The 24,118-nt window shown below is 36.2% G+C and overlaps 2 protein-coding genes across 12 annotated transcripts in view; both read right to left on the bottom strand.

Moving 5' to 3' along the window:
- Nucleotides 1-400: 400 nt before the first annotated feature.
- Nucleotides 401-17,890, bottom strand: LOC129375353 (dihydropyrimidinase-related protein 5-like). 2 transcript variants are annotated; one of them, XM_055054381.1, is made up of 14 exons: nt 17,688-17,890; nt 11,768-11,882; nt 10,445-10,594; nt 6,560-6,718; nt 5,769-5,948; nt 5,587-5,655; nt 4,670-4,714; nt 4,368-4,443; nt 3,607-3,763; nt 3,383-3,524; nt 2,766-2,908; nt 2,397-2,604; nt 813-990; nt 401-731 (listed from the first exon to the last, which is right to left on the bottom strand). In XM_055054381.1, the coding sequence occupies exons 2-14, from the start codon at nt 11,876-11,878 to the stop codon at nt 646-648; spliced, it is 1,704 nt and encodes a 567-aa protein (XP_054910356.1). In that variant the 5' UTR covers nt 11,879-11,882; nt 17,688-17,890; the 3' UTR covers nt 401-645. The 2 variants fall into 2 exon arrangements, with proteins under 2 accessions (XP_054910356.1, XP_054910357.1); XM_055054382.1 differs by lacking the exon at nt 17,688-17,890 and adding an exon at nt 17,325-17,419.
- Nucleotides 17,891-18,680: 790 nt separating this feature from the next.
- The window catches only part of LOC129375277 (DNA (cytosine-5)-methyltransferase 3A-like), a 58,813-nt gene continuing 53,375 nt past the window's right edge, over nt 18,681-24,118 (bottom strand). For all 10 annotated transcript variants that reach the window (XM_055054241.1, XM_055054246.1, XM_055054244.1 and 7 more), the window contains one exon: nt 18,681-23,527. In XM_055054241.1, coding sequence (XP_054910216.1) covers nt 23,386-23,527 — 142 coding nt within the window. In that variant the 3' untranslated portion in view covers nt 18,681-23,385. The remainder of the gene's footprint in view (nt 23,528-24,118) is intronic.

Genomic DNA, 24,118 nt, shown 5'->3' with positions numbered 1-24,118 from the left:
ATCCTAAAAAAAAACAATCAATAAAATTGATTTATCGCCCAGCCCTAGACAAACGTTACCTTCGAGGCGTTTTGTTGGTTCTGTTAGAGACAGTGGAAGTGTAAATACAGACAGACGGGAGTATTAGAAGCAGCTGGATTTCATCACCACACAGAACTGTTGGTCCACTGGAAACCAAAAACACTTTCAGTGGGGTCGTCCGGTCACAAACAGGATCCACGCACATCAATCACAAGAAACTATAACGCTATGGTGCACCGTGTGTTTGTCAGTGACGGGTTTGAATCCACTTATCTTTAAATAATTCTGTTTCGAACCGTTAAAACTGTACTGGTTTTGATCTGCCCCTGGTCAAAACGTAATGAGGCTTAAAAGCACCGCGGATTTATGTTATTATTACAATAAGCTAGAATTTAAGTTCAGAGCTAGCCCTTTTTTTTAATCCAGTTAACCACAAATTCACTGTTTAAACGTCTCTTACGCTAACCGCTAATTAATAAATACGTCAAAGTTTTACTTGAATTTGTTTTCCTTTAACATTTAAAGTTTTATTCTGTTGTTTTAAAATCAGTGCAGTTTTCCTGGTCGTTTGGAAATATAATAAAAACACAGAGGTGGAAACGGTTTGAACTCCAGCGCTAACGATTACCAAATGCCACTGGAGCGGCCACCAGGGGGAGCCAGAATCCGAGCAGAAGACCTCTTCGGGATGTGGTCGTCAACTTGAGAGCCTGAGAGGAAAATTTCATTTGAATGACACTTTTTTAGTTACAGCAAGGAAAAGATTAATTTAAAAGTTTAATTCAAATCACCTGACAGACTAAAGGAGGATTCGTGGAGGTCCCGGACGCCCTGGTGGGCCCGAGCCGCCGGCTTGTTTGGCGACTCGCCGTCGATCGGACCCAAACCGAGCTCCTTCTTCATCGTGTTCGCCACCTTGGCCACATCACCAGAATAAGGATCCCTTACTACTCCTTTATAGGCCTGGTTCTGAAAGAAGGAGTTCAAAGGTGAACAATAATCCACACAACTAAGCCTGTTGCGATAAATCAATAATAATGATAATGATAAATTAAAACAAACTTATTAATTTCTATTTGCATGATTAACTTTTTCCCCTTTTCTACCAAAAACTGAATGATAAAAGCCTTCAGTCTCAACACAGACTTCATAATTAAATTTATTTATGTATTTTGAATATTTAAAATGTCTCCCAGTTTCAGTGTTAAATGTTCATCAGAATTTAAAGTTTACTGATCTTTGAGAATGTGTTCTTGAATCATTTATGCCATTATAACCATTATATTAGTTGAAAATGGTTTCAAAACAACAATGTTATCAATTATTGGAATCTGGGACATTGTGTCATCATAACAGGCTTCGTTTGGCCTCTTGTTTTATATTTATATGTGTTTATTTTTGTAGTTTTTATTTTGAATTTGCTAACCGTAAACTACTAAATCTATGTTATAGTAGCACCACTTCGACATATTTTTACTCACGTAGAAGTAAAAAGTAGACGTTCAAGAAATTACTCAAGAAAAGTATCTGGTAAAAAGTAACTCAAGTACTGAGTAACTGATCAAATTATCTTAATATTTAAAAATTACATAATCAGACAAATCAAAGTATAGTTTTATTATTTTAAGGAGAAAATGTAAATGATTCATATAAGTAACAAAACACAACAACAGATGTTTCCAAATCAGTTTCTTTGAATAAAAAAGAATCTGATTGAATAAAAAAGAAACAAAAGTTAAAGTCTCATAACTTATGAAACTTTATCAAAAACTGCAGGTGTCTGGTGAATTTCTGGTTCAAACATGTTTGTTTTTCATTGAGCAGGTAGAAAATTCAGAAATTTTACCCAAGTAAAAGTGGCAATACTTCATAATAAAATCACTAAAGTAAAAGTGACAAGTACAACATAGTAAAAATACTCCTAAAAGTAAAATTTTCCAAACAAATGTAATTGAGTAAAAGTAACTATTTACTACATGACACTGACTATAAATAATTTTTTTAACATTTAGGCTTTCAATGAAGCGAGGTTACAAAACAGTGCCGTTTGAATATCAAGCACTTTCAAGGACTTTATACAGAAATGAATCACTTTCCAAATCTTAAAAATGTAATAATTTTCAATAAATAAATAAAATGCAGCCTTCCGTGAGCAGAGAAGAGCGCGTGGGATGAAGGGAGGTTTCACAGATTTCAGCAGGATAAAAACAGAGTCAGCGCATAAAGAGAGTATCAGCTCCAAATCCCCGACAGCCTGTCAGACCAGCGGAGTCAGACTCAACATGGCGGCTGCGCTGGCTGCCAGCTGACTCAGCACATTCTCCCTGATTCACTTTAACAAGTGGAGCAGAAACGCGGGGAGGAAGTGAACGCACCTTTTCTCTCTGGACCATCTTCTTGTAGAGGTAGTCGGGGAAGGTGCGCTGCGGGTAGAACTTCCCGGAGCCTTCGGCGCACATGAACACGCCGTTCTCACACACCAGGCGTCCCCGGCTGATGGTGACCAGAGGAACGCCGTGGCAGCGCATCCCCTCATACAGGTTGAAGTCTCCGCCCTGCACCTGGGTGCTCAGAGAGATCGTCCTGTTTGTGCCGAAAGCAGAGTAGAAAACTTAAATCCTGTCGGTCTCCTGCTTCATTTGTCTCTCATCCTGAAAAACTTGAACTAAACTCATAATAATCTAGGGATGCACCACTTCACTTCTTCACATCCGATGCCAGGACAGATATCCGTTACGGTTTACCTGGTGGCATCGGGGTCCCAGACGACCACATCAGCGTCGGCTCCAGGGATGATCCGACCTTTGCGTGGATACAGGTTGTAGATTTTGGCTGCGTTGGAGCTAGTCACAGCCACAAAACGATTCTCATCCATTTTTCCTGTCACCTGCAGACATGATGTGACATTTTAATACTGTGAAAAAAGAAAACACAGATTTGTCTGTTTGGTTAAAGGGGGCCTATTGAGAAAAATTCACTTTCTGTACGTTTTTGTACTTTCATTTGGCTAAATTTATATTTTTGGAAAATGAGCAACTTGCTGCATTCACATTGGTTGTGCAGGAGGCTCTACTTCTGCTTTTCAAAGATGTATGGTTCTATAATTTCACTTTTATTTGCAGCTGTTTTCATGAGCGAAGATCAATCGAAGATCAGCAGGAGCTACTTATTTAAATTTAAAGTGACAGAGGAAAGGATTACTCAATCATATTATTATTATCTAAGTATAATTTTCTGAACACGTGTTTTGTGAATATGTCTCTTGTTCAAGGAGGTATAATAGATCAACTTTAAAGAACAGATTTTGCTGACTAACAGTGTTTAACTAGTCACTTTTATCACTGCATGCTTGTGTGCGTACCACTCCTCTTTCCCAAATGACACTCATCCGGTCCTGGACTCCCGGCACTCCATGAGGGATCTTGGTGAAGTCTTCTTTGCCCAAAGCTCTCTGCTTGGTGCTGAACGGACGGTGCTCTGAAGCAACGACGCTCAGAGTGTCACTGGAAGCAGAACAAGCTCCATCATTCCAGTAACTCTGCTAACGAACTTATTAAGAACATTTTCTGATTCTACGACTCGTACTTTCCCAGCAGGCCCATGAGGTAGCTCGGCGTGTTTGGGTCCAGGCGCAGAGGAGGGACGATGACATGAGCAGCAGCATGGGTCCAGTCCTGGTGGTAGTACTGGTTCCCATTCAGCACAGCGTGAGCTACAGTGGTCTCAGCATGGACCACCTTACCTGGAAACAGAAAAGTAACCAGTTTACTGTCTTTTCTGAGACAATAATCACTTTTTGAGAATTATTATCAACCAGTTTAAACACAAATACAAAGCTATGTTACTCACATTGTACAGGGAAGAAGGGAATCAACACAAATATGAGTTTTTCCTTCGTTTCTTTTGTTACTATTACACCTTTTGGTAGCTTACTATTATTATCTTATGTTATTATTATTATCATGAGTTTTTTTCCTCTTTCTTCTTATTGTTAAACAACCCAGATTAAGAAGGATGTATAGGTGTACATTAGTAATTATTCTGATGCTATATGTCTACTTGTTATTTACAATCGTCATTATTACTGATATAGATTTTACTGTCTTTATTTTAACATGGTTTTAATTACCATACATTACTGAGTCAGTAAGTCATATATATTAAACTAAGATAAGGGGTAGGATTAAATAAGTTTTCACTTCTTCCTACACCTTTTCAAACAGAAAAGTGGCGGTAAGCTAATTGTTTTGTCCTTGTTATCTCTCTTACTGATAGCTTTTGTTTTTTCTTGTTTTTAAAAACGAATCAAATCGAATCAAATCAATTTTAAGCAGACAAATACTGACCCTGCATCTTAGCAGCAGCAATCATGTCTCCAGCGAGCGCACTGGACACATTCACTAGATAGATGGGACAACGTGCCTGCAATCACAAAACATCATTCAGTTATTTACACAAATTAACTAAGACTACATTTATGGCAAATATTCCAATGTACATTTTAAATGTTGACTTTGTGATTACAGGACAGAGACAGTATTTATATACTGGGGAAAAGGCCTAAACATTTTATTTCCATGTACTTTTTCAGATCAAATCAAACTCCAGTCTGAAGCTTTGATAAAACCAGAGAAATCGAGAACTTTACCCTGTTGGCGATTGTGATGGCCCTGTGAGTGGCTTCAGACTCCAGCTGCAGTCAACAACACACAAAGAAAGTCACACGATTTCAAACATTTACTATTCAGTCTTCAAAAATTCTGTAAATTATTTCTTAGGGCTGAATTAATTATTGAAATAATTGTCAACTGATTTAGAAATCAACTAATTGTTAACTTACAAAAGAAAAGACTTAAACAGACTTTAAAAAGGCCACATTGAGAGCAGAAGTTAAACAAAAACTGTATAAAAATTGATACATTTTGAATTTATGATGACATAAAAAAAACCTTTGTAAAAATATTGCATCTAAAACTCAAGTGGCAGATTCAGTTTCACCCAGTTGAAATTTTGTGGGTAAAAATCTACTACATAATTACCTTTTGTTATCCAATTATTTATTGGTTAATTAAAAATAGTCAACAGATTAGCATTTCATTAATCGATAAGAGGGATTTTAAATGAGACTTTCACATTTTGATATTAGAAGTATTTTTTGAAGACGTATCTCTTGCTACAAATAATCAGGCATATGCTAAAGGAACTTCATGTTATTACATTTTTGGCAATAAAATGTCTATTTTCTTACTTGATATAGGAACTGAAGTGTTTATTTGCATTTTTAATTTATATATAGTATGATATAAAAAAGCTCAACAATAAAATCTGCATAATGTGCCAACATTTCTTTTATCTGATCGATCGATTAATCGTCAAAACAATTGACAAAGTAAGCGACAGTTGCACCCCTATTTTATAGTGGTGAACATTGGATCCCTGTATATCATGAATATCTCTAACTCACTTACATATCTACAGCATTGTCCACAATCAGAGTCAATTTTATTAGTCAGAAAAATTTACAAGTAAATGCACCAAATTGGCTCAAAATCTCTGAAAAATTACCTCCTCTGGTCGACTTATCTCTATTCCTTCTGGTCCAGAGATTCCCAGATCCAAAGCCTCTTTGGCGCCCTGGCAGCACATAAAACACAAAGTTTACTTTTATCTCTTTTAAAAGTCAGCAAGATGATTTTCCACATTGAAAACCATCAGTCATCGTCGTACAGGTAGAAACGAGGACGCACCTCTGCCACGAGCTCTCCGTTTTCAGCGTGCACACGTGCAATGGCCCCAATGTCCTTACAGGTCTGCAGCGTCTGATACAGCTCTGAGTCCCGCAGCATCATCAGGTCTTTATAGGCCATGAACATCTGGAAGGAGTTCACGCCATGCTCCCTCACCAGGCTCTCCATCTCATTGCGTACCTGTGTGAAGAAGGAGTCACACCAGTGAGGTTCATTGCTGGTGAGGCACTGACTTAATTATAGTCAGATTTACAAATATAGACCTCCTGCATGCTCTAATTAAACACAGAACGTCACAAAAAAAAATCTAGAACTTGCTCTTGCAATGGGAACTTGTTGTAAGTGAAATAATCTGTCAATGAGTTAGAAATTTTCTGAAATTTAAATAAATGAATGACTTAATAGAAACTCCTAAATGTTGCTGAAACATTATTTGTAGTAAATTTTGAGTATCCTAAGATATTTGTGCTAGAAACCAGACCAAAATTATTTGGTGAGATTGTGTGTTTTTGCAGTGCAGGATGTAATGAAGTGTGACACATGCACATCGCCAGCAGATGATCCAGTGCAGACGCTGGAGCCAAAGGCTGAATAAGGCAGGTTAGCTCATACAATCTGACTAATGTGCCCACTGAATATGTGTATTAACCCAGTTTCTGTTAGGTTTAATCTAGGTCAGAATGCAACTTGCTCATAACTAAAAAAAGAAGGATTTACAGCTGACTCTGCGTAGAAGATAATAAAATGTGTTTTTACTGTTTTTATGCTGTTCCTCGTCTTGTTGAGCTTACCTTTGGTCCCCACCAGGTGACCCCAACATGCAGGGCGTAGTCGCAGCAGGCCTTGGCGTCTGCCAGACTGCGGCAGCTCTCGTAAGCGTCCAGCAGAGAGCAGTGCTGCTCAGGCAGGACCAGAGCCATCACCATGGTGGTACCACCCATCAGAGCCGCCTAGGTGGGGGAGACAGGGACAGCGGGTTGGTTAGGAGGAAGAAAGGATGGGGAGGAAAAACAGGGGTTTAAAACGAGAACAATGAGTCCACTGTAAAACAGAGACTCTGTTTGTCTTGAGACAATAAACCTTCCTTATGAGCTGATGTCTCATCATCAAATGGGCTTTTATTTAGTGACTGCACACAACGTGGAGAACAGAAAACAAGTTAGATGGAAAATGGAAGCAAGTCAGTGGAGATTGACTTAAACCTAAAACAAAAAAACAAAAACAAAAAAAAACTAGTTTTAATTCATTTTTCATTTTCGTTTCAGGGCTGAAACAATTAATCGGATTAATAATGATTAATCAATTTGTTAACCGATTAATAATTAACTGAAGTAAACAGACTCAAGAAAAGGCCATTTGCTTAAAGAACAACATAATCACAGCTATAATCGAGCCAAAAGTGTACAAGAATAAATATTGCATTTAAGATGAAATAAAAAAACAACAACTTTATGTTCGACCTAAAACTCAAGTGGCAGCTTTAGCTTCACCTGGTTCAAATTATATGAAAAAAAAATCTCCTATTAATTCCCTTTACTATTAAATTATTAATCAGTTAATCAAAAATGTTACACAACATTTTTCTCTTCATATCATAAGATGTTGTGGCATTTTTGGCAATAAAATGTTTATTTTGGTATGTAAAAATTAATTGATTTGTTAATTTGCATTTTTTAATAGTGAATAAAAAAGGTTTAAATGAAAAACCTGCAGAAGGTTCCAACTAATTCATTTATCTATTGGTTTTAAAAAAATCAATAGATTAATAGAAAACTAACATAGCTGTTAGTTGCAACTCTACCTTTCATGACTCTTTTCAGTGAACCTCCAGAAATGAACAACCAAATGTAAAAATATTAGAATAAAAAAGAGAAAATGTGTCAAAAGATTAAACTAAACGGAATGAAAGGAAAGAAGTGCGGGACACAGAAATAAAAATGCAGAAAAATGAGGATGTGAATTTAGCACAGCCATGACAACAGATACTGTTCAACCATGCCTGTCGCGTGTCTCCACCCTTCTCCTCCTCTTCATCATTTCTCCACTGAATACATTCAATATCCTCCCAGAAAGTCTGGTAGGATATTACAGAGCAAAGAGATCCAACAAACAGGTATTTTTTTTATAAGATATCACAAACAGATAGTGTCTAAACCATATTATTTGTAATATTCTCTGATGCTTCCTCCGTCTACTGCTCGGTCTTCAGTTCAATAACTATTGAATTATATGAAGAAAATGTTGCCACAAATGAAAACAAACAAAAATCACTGTCCTTCAAGGAACCTGGATAAAATAAAATCAGATTATATTCAAATATTCGCGTGTCAGCACTGAATCCCTGAGGCAGACTCAGATGGGGGCGGAGCCAAAGTGTTTGGAGTGACCAATGAGCTACGCCGCTTTATGATTACCATGGAAACCAGTCAGAATGATCTGCAGCATCACCGTGTGTGTGTGTGTGTGTGTGTGTGTGTAGCATCATTCATCACTGTCAGTAATGCTAATGTCTGTGTCTGTGTGTGCGTGTGTGTGTGTGTGTGTGTGTGTGTGTGTGTGTGTGTGTGTGTGTGTGTGTGTGTGTGTGTGTGTTGACATATTCATGAGGGTGTGAAAGATCAGGGATTGTGGGATTTGGGCTGCAGGGATTAAATTAAAATTTACTGCCACTCTTTGTCAGACAAACACAGAAATAAGGATTAAAAAAAGATTAAGAGACTCAAAGAGAAATACTTGTTTTGATCTTCAGGATCTGAAGTGAGCAAGTGAAAATGTTGGATTGCTGTATCACAGCCTGAAAGTTGCTGTTATCAAAGAAATATCCAAATATAGACTGCTATAAATGGCAAATATGCTGCAAAGAGACGCAACGTTTGCATCAGTAAGAAGTCTGATTATCTGTAATGTAACCTTTTAAATCAACCTCCTTGTTCTACATTAATCACGTTGTATCCATACATGGGCATCTAATCTATAGATAATCAAGAATCCTGTCACATATTTTATGCAGCATTTCATGCAGAAGTAGGAATTTCTTCTGTTACGCTTTTATATCCAATTAATCAATGAATGAAATAATAAAAAAGCACATTTGCAACAATCTCAGCTGACCAAAGTGTTTCACATCATCACAGGGAGATAAACGATAAAAAATAATAATATAACAAATATTTAGTTCTGTGAAAGTAATAAAATTGGCCGAAAAGTATCAAAAACTTACTTAATTTCATCTGCAGCGATTCAAAGAAGCACTAATATCCCCCTTTTGTAAAATATATTTATTTATTTTATGCTTCACAATCTTCTTCTTTTAAACGCTATTATCAAACTGTCCTCCCACTTGCAGAGGGTGGAGAACAAGGAGCAGCGGGGCGACGGGGCGACGGGGAGCAGGAAGGGTCAAACCGCTACGAAGCGATGGGGGGATGCAGAGAGAAATAGCTGTTGGCTTCGTAAAGATTGCGGTTGCTGTGGGAACAAAAATAAATAAAGAAAGAAAACAATGCTGGTCATGTGTGCACGAACAAACAGGCGGACTTCAGCACAGTGGAAGCGGGGGTTAGTTGCCATGGCAGCGGTGGGTCGGCACCAGAACCAGTCACTTTTTCTCAAGATCAACTCAACGCCACTCAGTCGGCGCTGAGCTGAGATACGCTGAAGTTTGACCTGCACTTAAGTCTGACTGAGACAGAAAAAGCTTTTTTTTAATGTTGTTTCTACAACTAATTCTGCTCCGTTTCTAATTCATGGATAATAATGTTGCAATAAAAACATGATAGGATATAAATGTATGTATCTGAAAATGTGGATCTTCAGGTCCTGAGAAACAAAATGTGCAAAAAGTCAACTTTAATTCTAAAATAAAAAAGACAAAGGAACACATGGGGAACAAAACAACCTCCAACACGCGTTTACCACCACAGGCAACAATTACACTCAATTATTTTCTCTCCTTTGACAGAGACAATGAGCATCAATAAGAAATGAAGTACAGAACCAATTGAGATCATATTTATCATAATAGTTCCGTTTTAGTTGTGAGGTTTTAGAGTTTGGGGTGAAAACTATTTATCCAGTAACAGATTTCTTTTATTTTTGCTTTTGTAGCTGCATAAAATCACAAACTAAGTGATTATTAATGACATGTACTGAAAAGATGAGTTAAAATTCACTAGCTGAACCCTGTGGAACTACAATGATCAGTCTGACGACATAAAGTAGACTGAAACGTCTCAATCAGCAACATATAATGCTCCAATGTAAAATAAATTCAACGGTAAGGTAAAGTACCGTAATTTTATTTCTATAGAACATTTTCATCAAAGTGCATTACATGAATTAGAAGAAAATACAAACAAAACACACCAAAAAAAAGACAAAAAGGTAAAAGTTTAAAACCACATATTGGTTCCCCATGTTTAATAAGTAGTCCATAATTTATGAACTAGAAGAGGCTTTTCTGGAATCTTGTTCTGATAAAACTAGATGTTGGTTCTCCATGTTTGGCCGGATTAGTGAGGAATCACTGAGAGGGGTTTCCAGTTCTTCTGGGTAAAAGTATAAAACTACATATTGGTTCCAAATGTTTAATATAATGCAGGTCTACTATAACAAATCTTCAACACGTGTGGAGCTGAATGCGTTTTCACTGCAATGAGACAAGACAGGCACGGTACCTTGGTTCCACTGTAGAAGTCATCTTGAATGCTGGCGTTCATAAACGTCTGCTGCAGGTGAACGCAGGTGTCGATTCCACCTGGCAGCACCAGCTTTCCAGAAGCATCGATCACCTTCGCTCCACCCGGGATCATCAGCTCCTTCCCAACCTGCCACACAACACAAACACAGCCTGAACACCACTGAGGTACGACACTGAACAAAACATTCATTGTTCTGTTGTTCGGACTTTGTTCTTGTATTGCAAATATTTTATATCACTTTGATAGTTGATAAGTGCTGAAATGATTAATCGCATTTATCACGATTAATCAGATTGTTTAAATAATTGACAACTAATTTAGGAAACGATGAATTGTTAACCGAACTATTAAGAGCCAAAAAATATAAATTGTTGAAAGAAAAGCAAATAATCAGAGTTGCAACTACGCCAAAATGTACAAAAGAAATATATACATCATGCATTTAAGATCAAAAAAATATTTGTCTGCAAATATCTTCAACATATGGGGTATAGTTTTCGCTTTTTCTGGTTCAAATTCTGTAAAAGCTTCTGAAATGTGGATGTTAGAAGTGTTTTTTAGCTGCAGACGCATCCTTCAGTACAAATGATCAATAGTCTGCTAAAAAATCCTAAGTTGTTGCATTTTAGACAATAAAGTTTTTATTGTCTTCTTCAATTGTTTTTTTCATCTTTTCACATATTTCTAATATTATCCAAAAAAGGCGCAAGTAAAAACATCTGCAGAATATGCCAATCTTGTTTTACCCAATTAACCGGTTAATTGTCAGAACAATTGATTAATTGATTAAGCCCTTTCATAAAAGAATAGTTCTTTGTGTCAAATTTATAACTTGTTCTAAACAGCAGATGCAGTAAGTTACGTAATTTGATTTGAAAGCAAATAACTGCACGAATGTGAACTAATAACTGTATATTTCTTAGATATTAAATTATTTAACATTAGTTCAATTCCAGAAATAAAAAGATAAAGTTAAGAAAAAAGGTGCAAATTCTGTGAGATTAAACCTCAGCTTTCTAGGCTGCTGAGTCAAGTCCGTCTTTTCTAAATAAAGTGATCAATATCTCCATGGCAACAACTTGGCCATCATAGTGAAGACTAATTTTAGTCTGTATTTCACTGAGTGGTAAAAACCTTTTACAACAGAGTGTTGTGAGCAGCTACTGAGTGAATGAGTGAGCTGAGGTTGGATTATGCAACAGAAAGGGGAAAAAGTGAAGTTTTTCAGTGTAACTACTATGAAATTAGGTGAGATTATGAACTTATTTTTTGTAAGTAAAGGCTGTTAAAGGGGGTTACCTGCTGTATGATGCCGTTCTCGATATAAACGTCTGCTTCCTGTGTGAAGTCATCATTCACCACCTTCCCTCCCTTGATGAGGATGCGCATGGATCCCATGTTAGCAGCCATGATCCTGCAGGACGGAGAACACTGAAATTCAATATATAAACATATTCAACTGAGCAAAATCCACACCTTCCTCAATGTGTTGGGGCTGCGGTCAGTTAAACATTTCCCTGACGATTTCTTTTACGACTGCAAAAAGGTTCTTTCAAGCACAATTTGTGAACTTTAATCCGTAATTCAGTTTCTATACAATATGAAATAGTAATTTCAATGCTTTAATTTGTTAAATCTAATGCAGATTGAAGGGCCAGCTTTTAGAAACCCACAAAAGCAATGAAAAAGGCCCTTTTAGATTCTCAGTGGGGGTAATTTCGGCTTCTCAGCAACTCTGAAATGACAGTTTTACTGGTTAAAATATCCATTTGTAATGTGGCGAATGTAAAACAGATGATAAAATACAAGAAGAACTACCTTCTCCAAAATCAAGCAGATGATCACCATTCAACATATGAAGACAAAAACATGCTAATTAATTTATGCTAACACACTAATTAGCGTTGATTTTCTGCTTTATGAGACCCATTCAGATTCAGCGCCCAACAGCTATGACTGCTAGCTGTAATAAGTTCATTATAATAAACATATTCATGTGGTTTGCCTGTCTCATTATCTGGTGTTTTAAATAATGCATGTTTTAGGCTAAACCTCCAGTTTCCTCCAGTAACCTGATGGGATCAACAAGCTAAAGCGGCTCCTCAACAAGAATCTCTCTGTGTGTATTCTGCATGGATGGCTGCATGCAATGTGTTTGATAGCAGCACACAATAGACTCTCAGTTATACAAAATCAACACAAAGGAGGAGAACAGAAAGAGAGTGGAGGAAAGAGGGGTGCGCACGGGGAAGACCGAGAACACAATCATGACAAAAGTTTATAAAGAATTTATATTGTAGTCTATGGAAGGAAAAGTCTCAAAAATATCCCCAATTTTGCTTCCTAGTAGTCGATATCCATTTATTCCAGATAATTTAGACCTGTAGTTTAATCAGGTCAGACTCCAATATTGCCTTAAGTAGACTAGAAAGTGGTGACCGGAGAAATAAATCAATTTACTGATAACAAAAGAAAGTAGATGATTGCACAAAGATGCTGCTGCCTGAGGCGGTTGGGTAAACATGACGTTGGAGGGGCGTGCAGCATGGAAAGCAGAGCCATGAGGGCCGGACAGCCTGAATAAGAGCCTGGTTTCCCTGGAGGAGTGAGCTGGAGAGCATTCAGAAGGAAACCAGGCCGCACACAAACACACTGATGTTCAAATGACTCCAAAAGACGCAGCGGTCGTAATGGCTTAACGTCGGTGAGGTTTTATAAAAATTTGTTTTAACACAATCATACACTATTAAAGAAATCAAAGTTTTTAGAAATGATGCAGGGATTTTTTTTCTGATGTTTAACCAGATTTTAAAATGTTGGTACATTCTGCAAATGTTTAACTTCATCACTCTCACCTTTTTATACCATACCATATATTTAGACAAAAATAAACAATTCAATTCCTCTTTAAAATTAGAAAATAAATATTTTTATGCCTAAAACACAATAACAGCGTTCCTTTAGTGAATTTGAACAGAGGGGAAGCTAAAACTATGACACTGTTACTGACTTAAATACAAATTGTGTATAGTTTGCACAACTCTCAGTGTGTTATTCTTTCAGAAAACTGCCCTTTTAAGCTTGAATACTCCAAGTAACAATCAATTGATAGGCCTATCATGATCACAAATTTTGCCAAACGATACATTGGAAGTTATTGTGATAAACGATATTATTGCTGTTTTCAGACCAATTTCATGTTATATAATGATAAAGGCATAATAATGCAAGAACACATTCTCAAATATGCACTTTAAATTTCAGTGAATATTTAACACTGGAAGCAAAAGACATTTCAAATATTCAAAAGAAATAAATAAAATGAATTATAAAGTGAAACTGAAACCAACAAACTTTTCTCTTTTGTTAAAACTGCAAAAAAAGACACAAAGTAAGTGACTTTGAGAGAAAAGGGAACAGTGGAGTTGAAATAAACTAATCTAGACAGAAAGAAAGTTATTTTGGTTTCATATTCTGACTTTCATGACCGAAAGGTTGAAGCTGTTGTCACCATTTCTGTCCTGGGAATCAGAACTGCTGCCACTGGACACTGCAGGCTCTGTGTGTCCATAAAGACTTTAAGGCTGGAGGAAATTAAAGGTAACTTATACAACTGACACTCTGAACAGTAACTCCCTTCAAGTTCACAAACATGTGCAGTCCAAGAGCATTTTAAAAGAGGGGAGATTAAAATCCTGCTGCCAAATGAAGGATTTTAGCTTTCGAAGGCGGAGTTTTATTTTTGGATACTGCTCTGTTCAAATGTTTTTATGAAAATCTAAAAATATCCAAATATTTTGTAACAAAAACACAGAGTGGTGTCTAAACTATGTATCACAATCATGAACTATATATAACGTGTTATTTTTCCTACTCTTGTTGAATCCCTTTTCTGGCAATATTTAGTTGAGTTTCTACTTGGGAAAAACTTTCTGTCATGAATCATTGGTTATTTTGTTGCCTACGAATAATAGTTGATTTTCACATTTGACATAAAACAAATACTTAGTGTGCTTTTATCCTTTATGAATTCTAATTAAGCACAATAAACAATAAATAACCACATGATAATTCCCATTTGATCAACAATTCCCAATATAAGTCGCCATTTTGAGAAACGCTGCGTTTTTATGGACTTTTGACAATTTTCCTTTGTTTCATTTTGTCTCGGTAATAGTGATGAAAGTTTGTAGTTTTGGTACCCAGAATGACGTAGTCTGCACTACCTGCCCCTTTTGCCTGTTTTCCTTGCCAAAGTTGAATGGCTGTTATTTTTTAAATACAATTTTGGTTACAGAGACTTAATAATTAATTTTAATTGTTGTTGTTTAATTTGTTTTGTATACTTAAAATGTTTTCTGGTTCTAGTGTCAAATATTTTTTAGAAATTAGTTTGATTTTTCAAATGGACGTACTTTCCATTACATATTCCATTACATGAAAATATTCTCATTTATCTCAATAATTTCTGGGACAATTTATCATTCTGCAAAATGTATTATTGTGACAGGCCTAATTCTAATTATTACATATTTGAGAACTGAAAAAAACAAACTAACTTAGTAGAAAGACCTACCTTCGATGTTGAATCACAGTCCCAAATTCTTGGAAAAGTCTCTTTGATTTAAACATTTAAAACTGATTTATATAAATGTATATAACCGTTAGTGTTTAGCTGGAAGAAGCGGTTCAGACCTGAACTGATTGCTTTTTAAGGGTCAGATGACAAAAACGTGAGTGGGGCGTTCATAATCTCTAGAAGACTCAAAGTGTATCCAACAATAGGTGAAAAGTGCGCATGCCTTAGATTTAATAAGTGACTGTGTGTTTGCTTTCTGCTGCATCATGGCTGTCATAACAGGCAGGAACGAAAACAGAGAGCCACACACAGTCGCCAGCCAGGCAGTATTTCTCACGCATGCTGCGAACGGCTGCTTCAGCACTTACATGCATGCATGGACTAACGCCTCACACACACATAAATACACACACTGAGTTCAGTAGGATGCAATCGTCTCATAAGAAGCCAAACTGTTCTGCTTTCTGCAAGCGGTTTTTTAACGAGGTGCAGAATTAATAATGGATGAGGAGCAAAGTCACCATATGGCATGAACACAAAGTCACACACAGCTTTAAATAAAATAGCATCTACAAAGCATTAAACATTCACTTTTACAGCTCTGTGTTAATTTAAAACAATTTAAATAAAACCAAAAAAATATTAGAACTGAAACAATTAATCACGACAAATCGTGATTAATTGATTAGTGCAATAATCGTCAAAAAAATTTGTATAATTGTTAACTGGACACAGACTCCAAAAAAGGACCAATTAATGAAAAAACCAATACAGTCAGGGCAGCAAGCGAGCAAAAAATGTTAAAAAATTTACACGTTTTTTATTTAAGATGAAAAGAAAAAACTTGCTTTGTACCTACAACTCCTCAAATAACTTAGTTTTAGCTTCTGGTTCAAGTTCTGTAAAAAAAAAAAATCTTCTAGTAAGCAACTTTTTAATGCAATTATGAATCAGTTAATACAAAATAGTCAACAGATCAGTAATATATTGGATTGATGTTAAGATAAGCAGAAAGAGCTTCTCATATGTTAATGTTAGGAATATTTTTTAGTTGCAAATGCATCCTTTTCCGTTATTGGATTTTAGGCAATAATATGCCTAAAATTAATTTAATTCTTATTTTAAAAAGAATTAAATTGCTAATTCTTATCATTTAATATATTTCTAATATCTAATTTAAAAAGCTGAAGTGGTTAAATGAAAAATCACCAGAATAATGAATAATCATAAGAATAATCGATTACTAAAATAATCATTAGTTGCAGCTCTACAAGATAAGACTGGAAAAAGCCTTGGCTTGAATTCGACACGTACATCTGCTGGCATCTTTAGATGTGTGTTTCTGAGGCTACAATTTGGGTCTAAGTGTCGCTGCACCCTGCAGGTGAGAAGAAACGAGTAGCTGCTGAGTCCAGCTTGATCTGGATAGTAGTTGCCATGGGGTCAGACGGTGTGCAATACACACAGTGTGACAGTCAATGTAAACGTGTGTGAGCCCCTGAATCTGTGTGAACTGTGCAGCTTCTTAAATGCATGAGCAAATGTGCATATTGTGTTAAAAATAGACATCAAAATAGGAAACAGTGCTTACATTTACATTAACAGCACCTAGACAGTTTTTCATCATAGTAGATGAAATATACTCTGATTTATCTCTGTTTATGGGACTAAAAGCTGATCTGTGCAAGCCTGTATGCTTTGGGAGTGGTACTGATTACAGATGGTCAACACGGATTCCACATCAGGATGCTCACACTTAACTGCAGAGCTATAAAAACCAAGACGGATCTGCAAAGTAAACTTGCAGGACATCTTAGTAATTGTTTTCTCTTCCCTATTAAGTGAGGACAAATAGATGAAATACTTTAAAATCATCCAGTCATTGCATCGGAACACCAAACGTTCACCATAGGTCAATAATTTTTCTTCACATTTTTTAATATTTGTAATATTCAACAGCATCCTTGCTAATGTATTCATGTTATTTTTCTGCACCAGTAAAGATGCCCAAAACCAAGTAATGCAAAATATCTCAGCACCATAAACAACAAATCCATCCTTCCCAACAAAGCATGAAGGAATTAATATTAACTTATTCTGCTACATTAAAATAACCGCACATAAAAATCTAGGTTGGCCTGTGTGAACCATCATCTTTACCATGACTCATTGGATTTAGATGAAAAGAGAACAACCAACCAACAAGATAATAGACTTACATAACGCATACACGCCTTAATTGTAGTGACACGCGACAAAAGGACAATCAGAACTCACCCATGTTCCTTCACAAACGGCACAAGATGTCATTTCCCCACAAAGCAAACCCTCCATTTTTAAACGGGTTTGAAATCATTTCCTCCCCCACATTGGCTCACTTTAATTATTTTTATTCAAATAAATCCAAAATAAGCAACAGGAACCGATGGCATACATATATAGTAACAGGACAGAGCGAAAATCGAGCGGATTTCGAGAAGAACATTGTCGTTATTAACGCTTAAAAGGCGTTTAATACACTATTTATCAACGTTAGAGGACTAAAAGCCAAACAATTATCCCACTTTGATCAGCAGGTGTTTACATCCAAACCATACACCGTTACATCTTGGTTGTTTTTTGTCGTTACTGTTTTCCTACCGTTTATATTCGTGGATTCCGACACCGTCCTCCTCCGGCGGAGCTTCTGTCTGTCGGTCCGAGCACCAGCCGAGTGCGCGAGGACAGCTGCCACAGCGCGAGCCGCAGATGCTTCACGGCTGACCGTCAAGCAGCACCCAATCGGGAGCCGTTTGAAGCCGACAAACGGCAAAAAACGGACCAATCACAGGCCGTAGTCTCTCCCGTTACTCGGGAGACAGGGGCGGGTCTTCACAGCCTCTGGAAATGTGCTGCGTTCAAATGCTTGGAAAGAAGTATGTTTCTTATCTCACTTCTGTATGTTTTTTGCTCTCATTGGATTTGTAATAACTTAATAACTTTTTATTTCGTCGGAGGATCAATACATTTTCGATCAATAGGAGTGAACTTAATTGACCCCTACCTTCCCTCAAACGTGGGTGACTCTGATTTCTTTCTTAAAATAATGTCATTAAAAGTAAAACTCCTAAACCTTCTTGAAAGCAACATCATGATATGTCTGACTGTTGTGTTGGGAATACAGAAGCAATGATTATTTTTAAATGTATAACAAAAAGTAAAGTATTAGTTAACTTCTATGCTTAAGGGAATTTAGCAAATATAAATGATATAAAATATTGTAATTCTTACTGACCTTAAAAAGGAAAATCTTATCTAATTTAATATTACTGATTCAACTATACTTGTTGAATAATAGATAAATTAGAGGCAATACTTCAACTTTCTCAACACTGCTGCAGTTTTAAAATGTTTGTTTATTTTACTATAATACAGTGAAAATACTGAGTATTTGACCATAAAATACACCAAAATTAGAGGAGAAAAATTTTCTCAAAAGAGCTTAAACTAATTTTATCGCACAATCATAACTAGCAGTATTTAAAAACCTGCTCTTTTGTACACTCTTAATGAGTTTACAAAACATCAATTGAAGTTTAAACAGAAATTGATATAAAAAGATCAAATTAAATAACAAAGGTTGGTTACACAGAATCACAAGAAACAGTCGTTTTTTTTATTCACATATATTTTACATAGTTCAAGTACAAAGTTAAAATTCCTTTTTAATTAGTTTATATTCATACAAGAGCAAAATCATAATAGTGTCTTTCTACAACTACAACTTAAATACAGTCATAGTAAAGACCAATTTGATTTTACTCCTAACAATATATTTTCTGATAAAATTTTAGCACCTTTTGAAACACCAACAGGTCTTCCTTTTCCTAAAAGCTCCTCATCTTTCATTTAGTCCATGAGATGAGTGTCTGCATGCGCCGCAGTGTTGTATTTGTAGGTGTTGCATGTGTCTGAGCGAACGTTGCTCTGTCGAACGAAGTGTTTCTGAGATGTTTGTTTGCAGTGTATGTGTTGAAAACAGCGCATCACTCAGCCTAAAAGCTGTCGATAGGCGAACAGAAACATCATCACCGCGTCGCCCATCGTTTAGAAAGAGCGACTGGGTTCCTAATCACTTTTGCCGTCTTCTGCTCTCAGACAGAAATGTGTTGAAACATGATTTTTTTGTTTTTTTTAAACGAACCAGAATGTGCTTTTCGGTTTTTCTCATTATGAGGAAAACTTATTTATTTATCAAAAAGGATGTTAAAGAAAGATTTAACAGCCATATGTTACTTCTTCAGATTTTAGATAATCCTTTTAATTATCAGCATGTTGCTCCAATTATCCTTAACAAATGAAGCTACAAAAGTTATCACATGGTCAAAGCAAAAACTAAGAAAAAAAGAAAGAAAAGCCTTATTTTTAAAGTTGCATTTCTCTACCTTGAGAAGACAACGCAGAATTTATACACAATTAACTAATTTTTTTCGCAAACAAAATTGTTGAAGTTGAATAATATAAATTCTTAATTACTAGAGGACTTGAAAAACACAGTAATCATTCTAAATTTCATGTTAAGTGATGGTATATTTCTTTACTTTAAATTTGATGAATGGATAGCAATCTAAAATTTTTAAGATAGCTCTTAAGGTTAGATGAATAAATTGTTGACATATTTGTGCTTCCTGAGTCTAAAATAAAAGTGTTATCTTTCACATTATTCCCAGTCTGCTTCTGATTGACGACTCCTTTCCTGTGAGCTGCAGCAAAGTACTTTGAAAATACATAAAAACAAAACAATGTTTGTTCAATATGTCATTTTCTAATTGGTCTATTTGAAGTGTTTGCTTATTTCAACTACAATCAGAAAGTAATTATGTTTTTTGGGATTAAAATTTGAGAACACTCTAAAATTGTTCCAAAAAAATTAAGTGATGCCATAAACACTTCTTATTCCAACTTAAATAAGATTTATTTTTGTTTTAGGGTGCATTCACAACAGTCCTATTTAGTCTGCTTTAATTGAACTAGAAAGTCCAGTTCGTTTGGGGAGATGTGAATGTGAAACCGGACCAAAATAAACAATCTTTTGTCTGCCTAAACCTGGACTCGGTTTGGTTGCAGTGAACTCTGGTGAGGTTTGAACGCTAAGTGGACTGGAGACGGTTCCAAAAGCAGGAAGTGAACTACAGCGCAGGGAATTCTGGGTAAATACAACCGAAACAAACGTTTGTCTAGCACTAGCTGAATAAAAGCATTGTGGTTTTAATCACTACTCAAATTGAGGTTGCATTTTACAAAAAAGGAAGTTTTTCCTTAGGAGTATTTTGTGCGGTTTCCTTCCTCTCTTCTTGATGTAGCGCCACCACAGGCGAGGAGGGGAACAGATTTTTTAATTAGTGAACGCGAACTGCATCAACTAAAAATGTAACAAATGTTGTAATTTTGGTCCCAAATAAAACAGTTTATCGGACTTTCAGGTGAGAAAACAGCCTTGGACTTTTCATGACACAGGAAAGGACTTGTTTCACGTGGTTCTGATTTTATTTCTTTTGCTTGTTTCAACTCATTTCTGGTCTGAGACTTTTGCACAGCTCATCTTTCCTACTATTTGTCGTGGCATTCTCGAGTACAATAGCACAAGTCACTATACTAACTGTAAATATGCTTTCTCTAGCCTCTCTCTCCCCTATATCTGTAGGCCGAGACTGAACTGAACTGAGCACCAACCTGGAACAGTACACACACACACAATAACAGATTATTATTGTAATTATTATTATCATATTATTATTATAATAATTATACTCCCTAATCTAACATGGAATCAGAGATTACACTGACTGACTGACATGCAGCACCTGGGGGGATGGCGATGGGAGGGAAATCACCGAGCACCGAGCGATGCGGGGAATCACCCTGCAGCGCCTGGGAAGCCTGACCGCAAAACAGGCGACGAGCAAAGAGCACAGTATGCATCTGTTTGTTTTTGTTTACAAGAAGCAGAAAAGCCGGTCACTGTATGTCCAGCAGATGATTGTGTGTTGTTTTTGACCTGCAGAAAGAGAGCCACTGTAAAAAAGAGCTTAAAGAGTTTAAAAAGCACCTGAAGGTTGGTTGTATAAACGGAGAGTAAACACGATGGAAAAGACGTCGAGCCTGCTGGTTGACTTGAGAGGCTGTGCATGTAGTTTGTGTACGTGTGCGCCCGCGATAAGACTGCATGAGTTCAGTTGTTAGCTGGTATCTGAGAAAGGTTCAGCGGACTGGAAGGCTTCCTGGAAAAGAGGGTCGACTGCCGACCACAAGCACCAGACTGAAAGGTTTTCTCCAAAGACACCCCTGTGTAAATAATCCATCCATCAGTTCACGGATCTGTTAATCTCATAGTTAAAATGGAAAGAAACTGAGATTGTTCCATTGTGTTTTGAGTATAAGGAAGAATAAACATCCAACAGAGGTGTTTTATTTACACAGGGTTATCCGTTTCAGTCACAGGAAGTAGAAAACCAGCATAGTGTCTAAAGTAAAAGTCGGGCTCTGATTTCCGTGGATGCTGCTGTGTCGTAACTAAAGCACAAAGTGGATCTCTGTGAGCACAACTCCTGGACAACTGGATGACCTTTTCACCAGACAGAAAGAAAAATGAGCAACAACTGGAGTTGAGGCACCAGAGAAGCTTCACCATAACAGGAGGGCAATCTAAACGCTGCTGCAGTAACAATACTGAATCCCACAAAGTCCTTGACTGTTTCAGTTTAAAATCTCTTGGAGACAGAGCTGTTCTGAAAGGAGAAATTGGCGACTTTAAACCTCATTTAATGGTGCTGGTTGGAGAATTACACAGACATACTTGCTAACAGAAGTATGTTAGCAAGTAAGAAAACTATGGGCCAGTTAGCAATGCAGCTAATGATTATTTTAGTAACAATATTCTATTGATTATTCTGGTGATTACGACAAAGTGGAGGGCAAGACTAATAAAGTAATATAAAAAAATAAAATAGCAAGAATAAAGTTATAGCAAAATATGAATAAAGTCAGAATATTACAAGAATAAAGTAATAATATTACCAGAATAATGTTGGAAAATTACCAGAGTAAAGTCTTAAAATTTACCAGAATAAATGAGTAAAATCACCAGAAGAAAATCCAAGTAATACAAAAATAAAGTCATAAAATTACCAGAATAACATTGTATAAGAATCTTACTTGTAAAACAAATAAAGTGTAATTTTGCAAGACGCTTAAAAGACTAAATTTTTGTCACATTACAACTTTATTCTCATACGTTTATGACTTTATTCTCAATATTTTATTCTATGTATTTATTCTTCACCCGGACTCTGACTCCATCGCTGGCAATTAATCAAGTAATCAGAGAAGATTGTCATGTTGCACTGTATCTACTTATTTTATGAGCAACACAAAAACATGAAAAATATCAAGTTTAGCTTCTTGAGTGTACGCATGAACAGTTTATCTTCTATCTAATGTTTTGAATTTTATGAAGATGTTAAGTTGTTTTAGAACAAAAAAACTATAAATCAACCCAACGAGATTTTTTTAGAATCAGAAAAGCTCTGCCTCAAAGAAATTTTATCCCACTCTTTTCATACACAAAGTCACTATGTATGGTCCCAATGTTTACAGTTCACACCTTTTTTTTGTCTTTTTCTTTTTGCTAAACATGTCTAGTTTAACTCAGGGAAATAAAAACAATTCAGCGACTAAAACAACAACAACAACAACTAAAAAACAGAGACTGTTGAGCCTCCAAGAGCACCAAAAACTGTAGAAGTGTTGAGTTTAGGTGGCACCATTTGGACTCCATTACCACCAGACTAGCACCACGAGGATTAACTGTTATGTGTGTTTTTTTGGATACATTTGTGTTCATTCCACTGTTATAAGCGTTAATACAGTTAAATATTACAGCAGAAAGAGTCATTGGTGTGTCTATGGATTAACAGATATTAAAAACAGAAAGCCGGGGCATCTGTTACTTTTGCGCCCCCTGGAGGTTAACCCCAGCTATTGCGGCGCAGTAAAGCCAGAAGACATCAGTTTCAAGGTTGGACAGGAAGTATATGTATATGAGTTACAGTACAGAAACCCTGCAGCTGTGTGTTTGTGTGTATAAATCAGCAGGGTAGCACCAGGGAACTAAGGTCAGCCAGTGGTCTACACAGGATCTGGGGGAGCAGTCCTTTGACATTACTTGTGAGTGTTTATGTGTGTTTGTCCAGTCTGTCATTCTGCATCAGCCAACCTTCATGTACTAACTGTATTCTGTTTGTAGTTACCAGCATGTGTATCTCTTTGTGTGTGTAAGAGAGAGAGAGTCGGTCTGTAATTAATTGCAGGCGAAGTACTCCTTGAGCGGGGCGAAGAGGTGCCGGATGACGGGGACGCTCCAGGAACGACCCAGCAGCCTTTGCCTCGCCAGACGACTCATGTTGGACACGTCGGTGTAGTGGACGGGAAACCCGAACACCCTGAAACAAGTTTAACACATGTGGCAAACTCAAACAAAACTCTTAACTACTTGTTTTCAGAGTTGGGTAGACCCTAGTTATATTTATTCGAGTAACTTCTTTTTTTATATATATATATATATATATAATATACTTTAAGGAGTATTTTTACTACATTTTACTTTTACTAGAGTAATTTTATTTTGTTCAAGACTCATAAGTTCAGTAAAAGATTTGGAAAATTTTTCTTTTGTCTGATTTTGTTATTTTGTAATTATATGAATTATTTTCATTTTGGTCTTTATAATACAAATATTTCCACATAATATTTGTCTGATAATGTAATTTTTAAATATCAAATGATTGTTTTGATCATTTACCAAATTACGAATTACTTCGACGGCTACATTTTACTCTTAATGGAGTAAAATTTTTGGGCTAAATTCAGTTTTGTTTTTTCTTTACAGTAACTAACACTGGACGATATGGCTTAAAAATAAAATCTCAGATTTTGTCGCTACTACTATTTATCAGTTACGGCATCAACTTTTTTTTTTCTTTATTTTATATAGACATATATTTTTTTCTTTAAATAAAACATTTGTAAAATAA

The sequence above is a fragment of the Poeciliopsis prolifica genome, unplaced genomic scaffold (assembly GCF_027474105.1).
Source record: "Poeciliopsis prolifica strain line A6 unplaced genomic scaffold, Auburn_PproV2 SCAFFOLD039, whole genome shotgun sequence".
Lineage (NCBI taxonomy): Eukaryota > Metazoa > Chordata > Actinopteri > Cyprinodontiformes > Poeciliidae > Poeciliopsis > Poeciliopsis prolifica.
The sequence above is the reverse complement of the archived record's forward strand: the minus strand, read 5'-3'. Positions and strand labels throughout refer to the sequence as shown.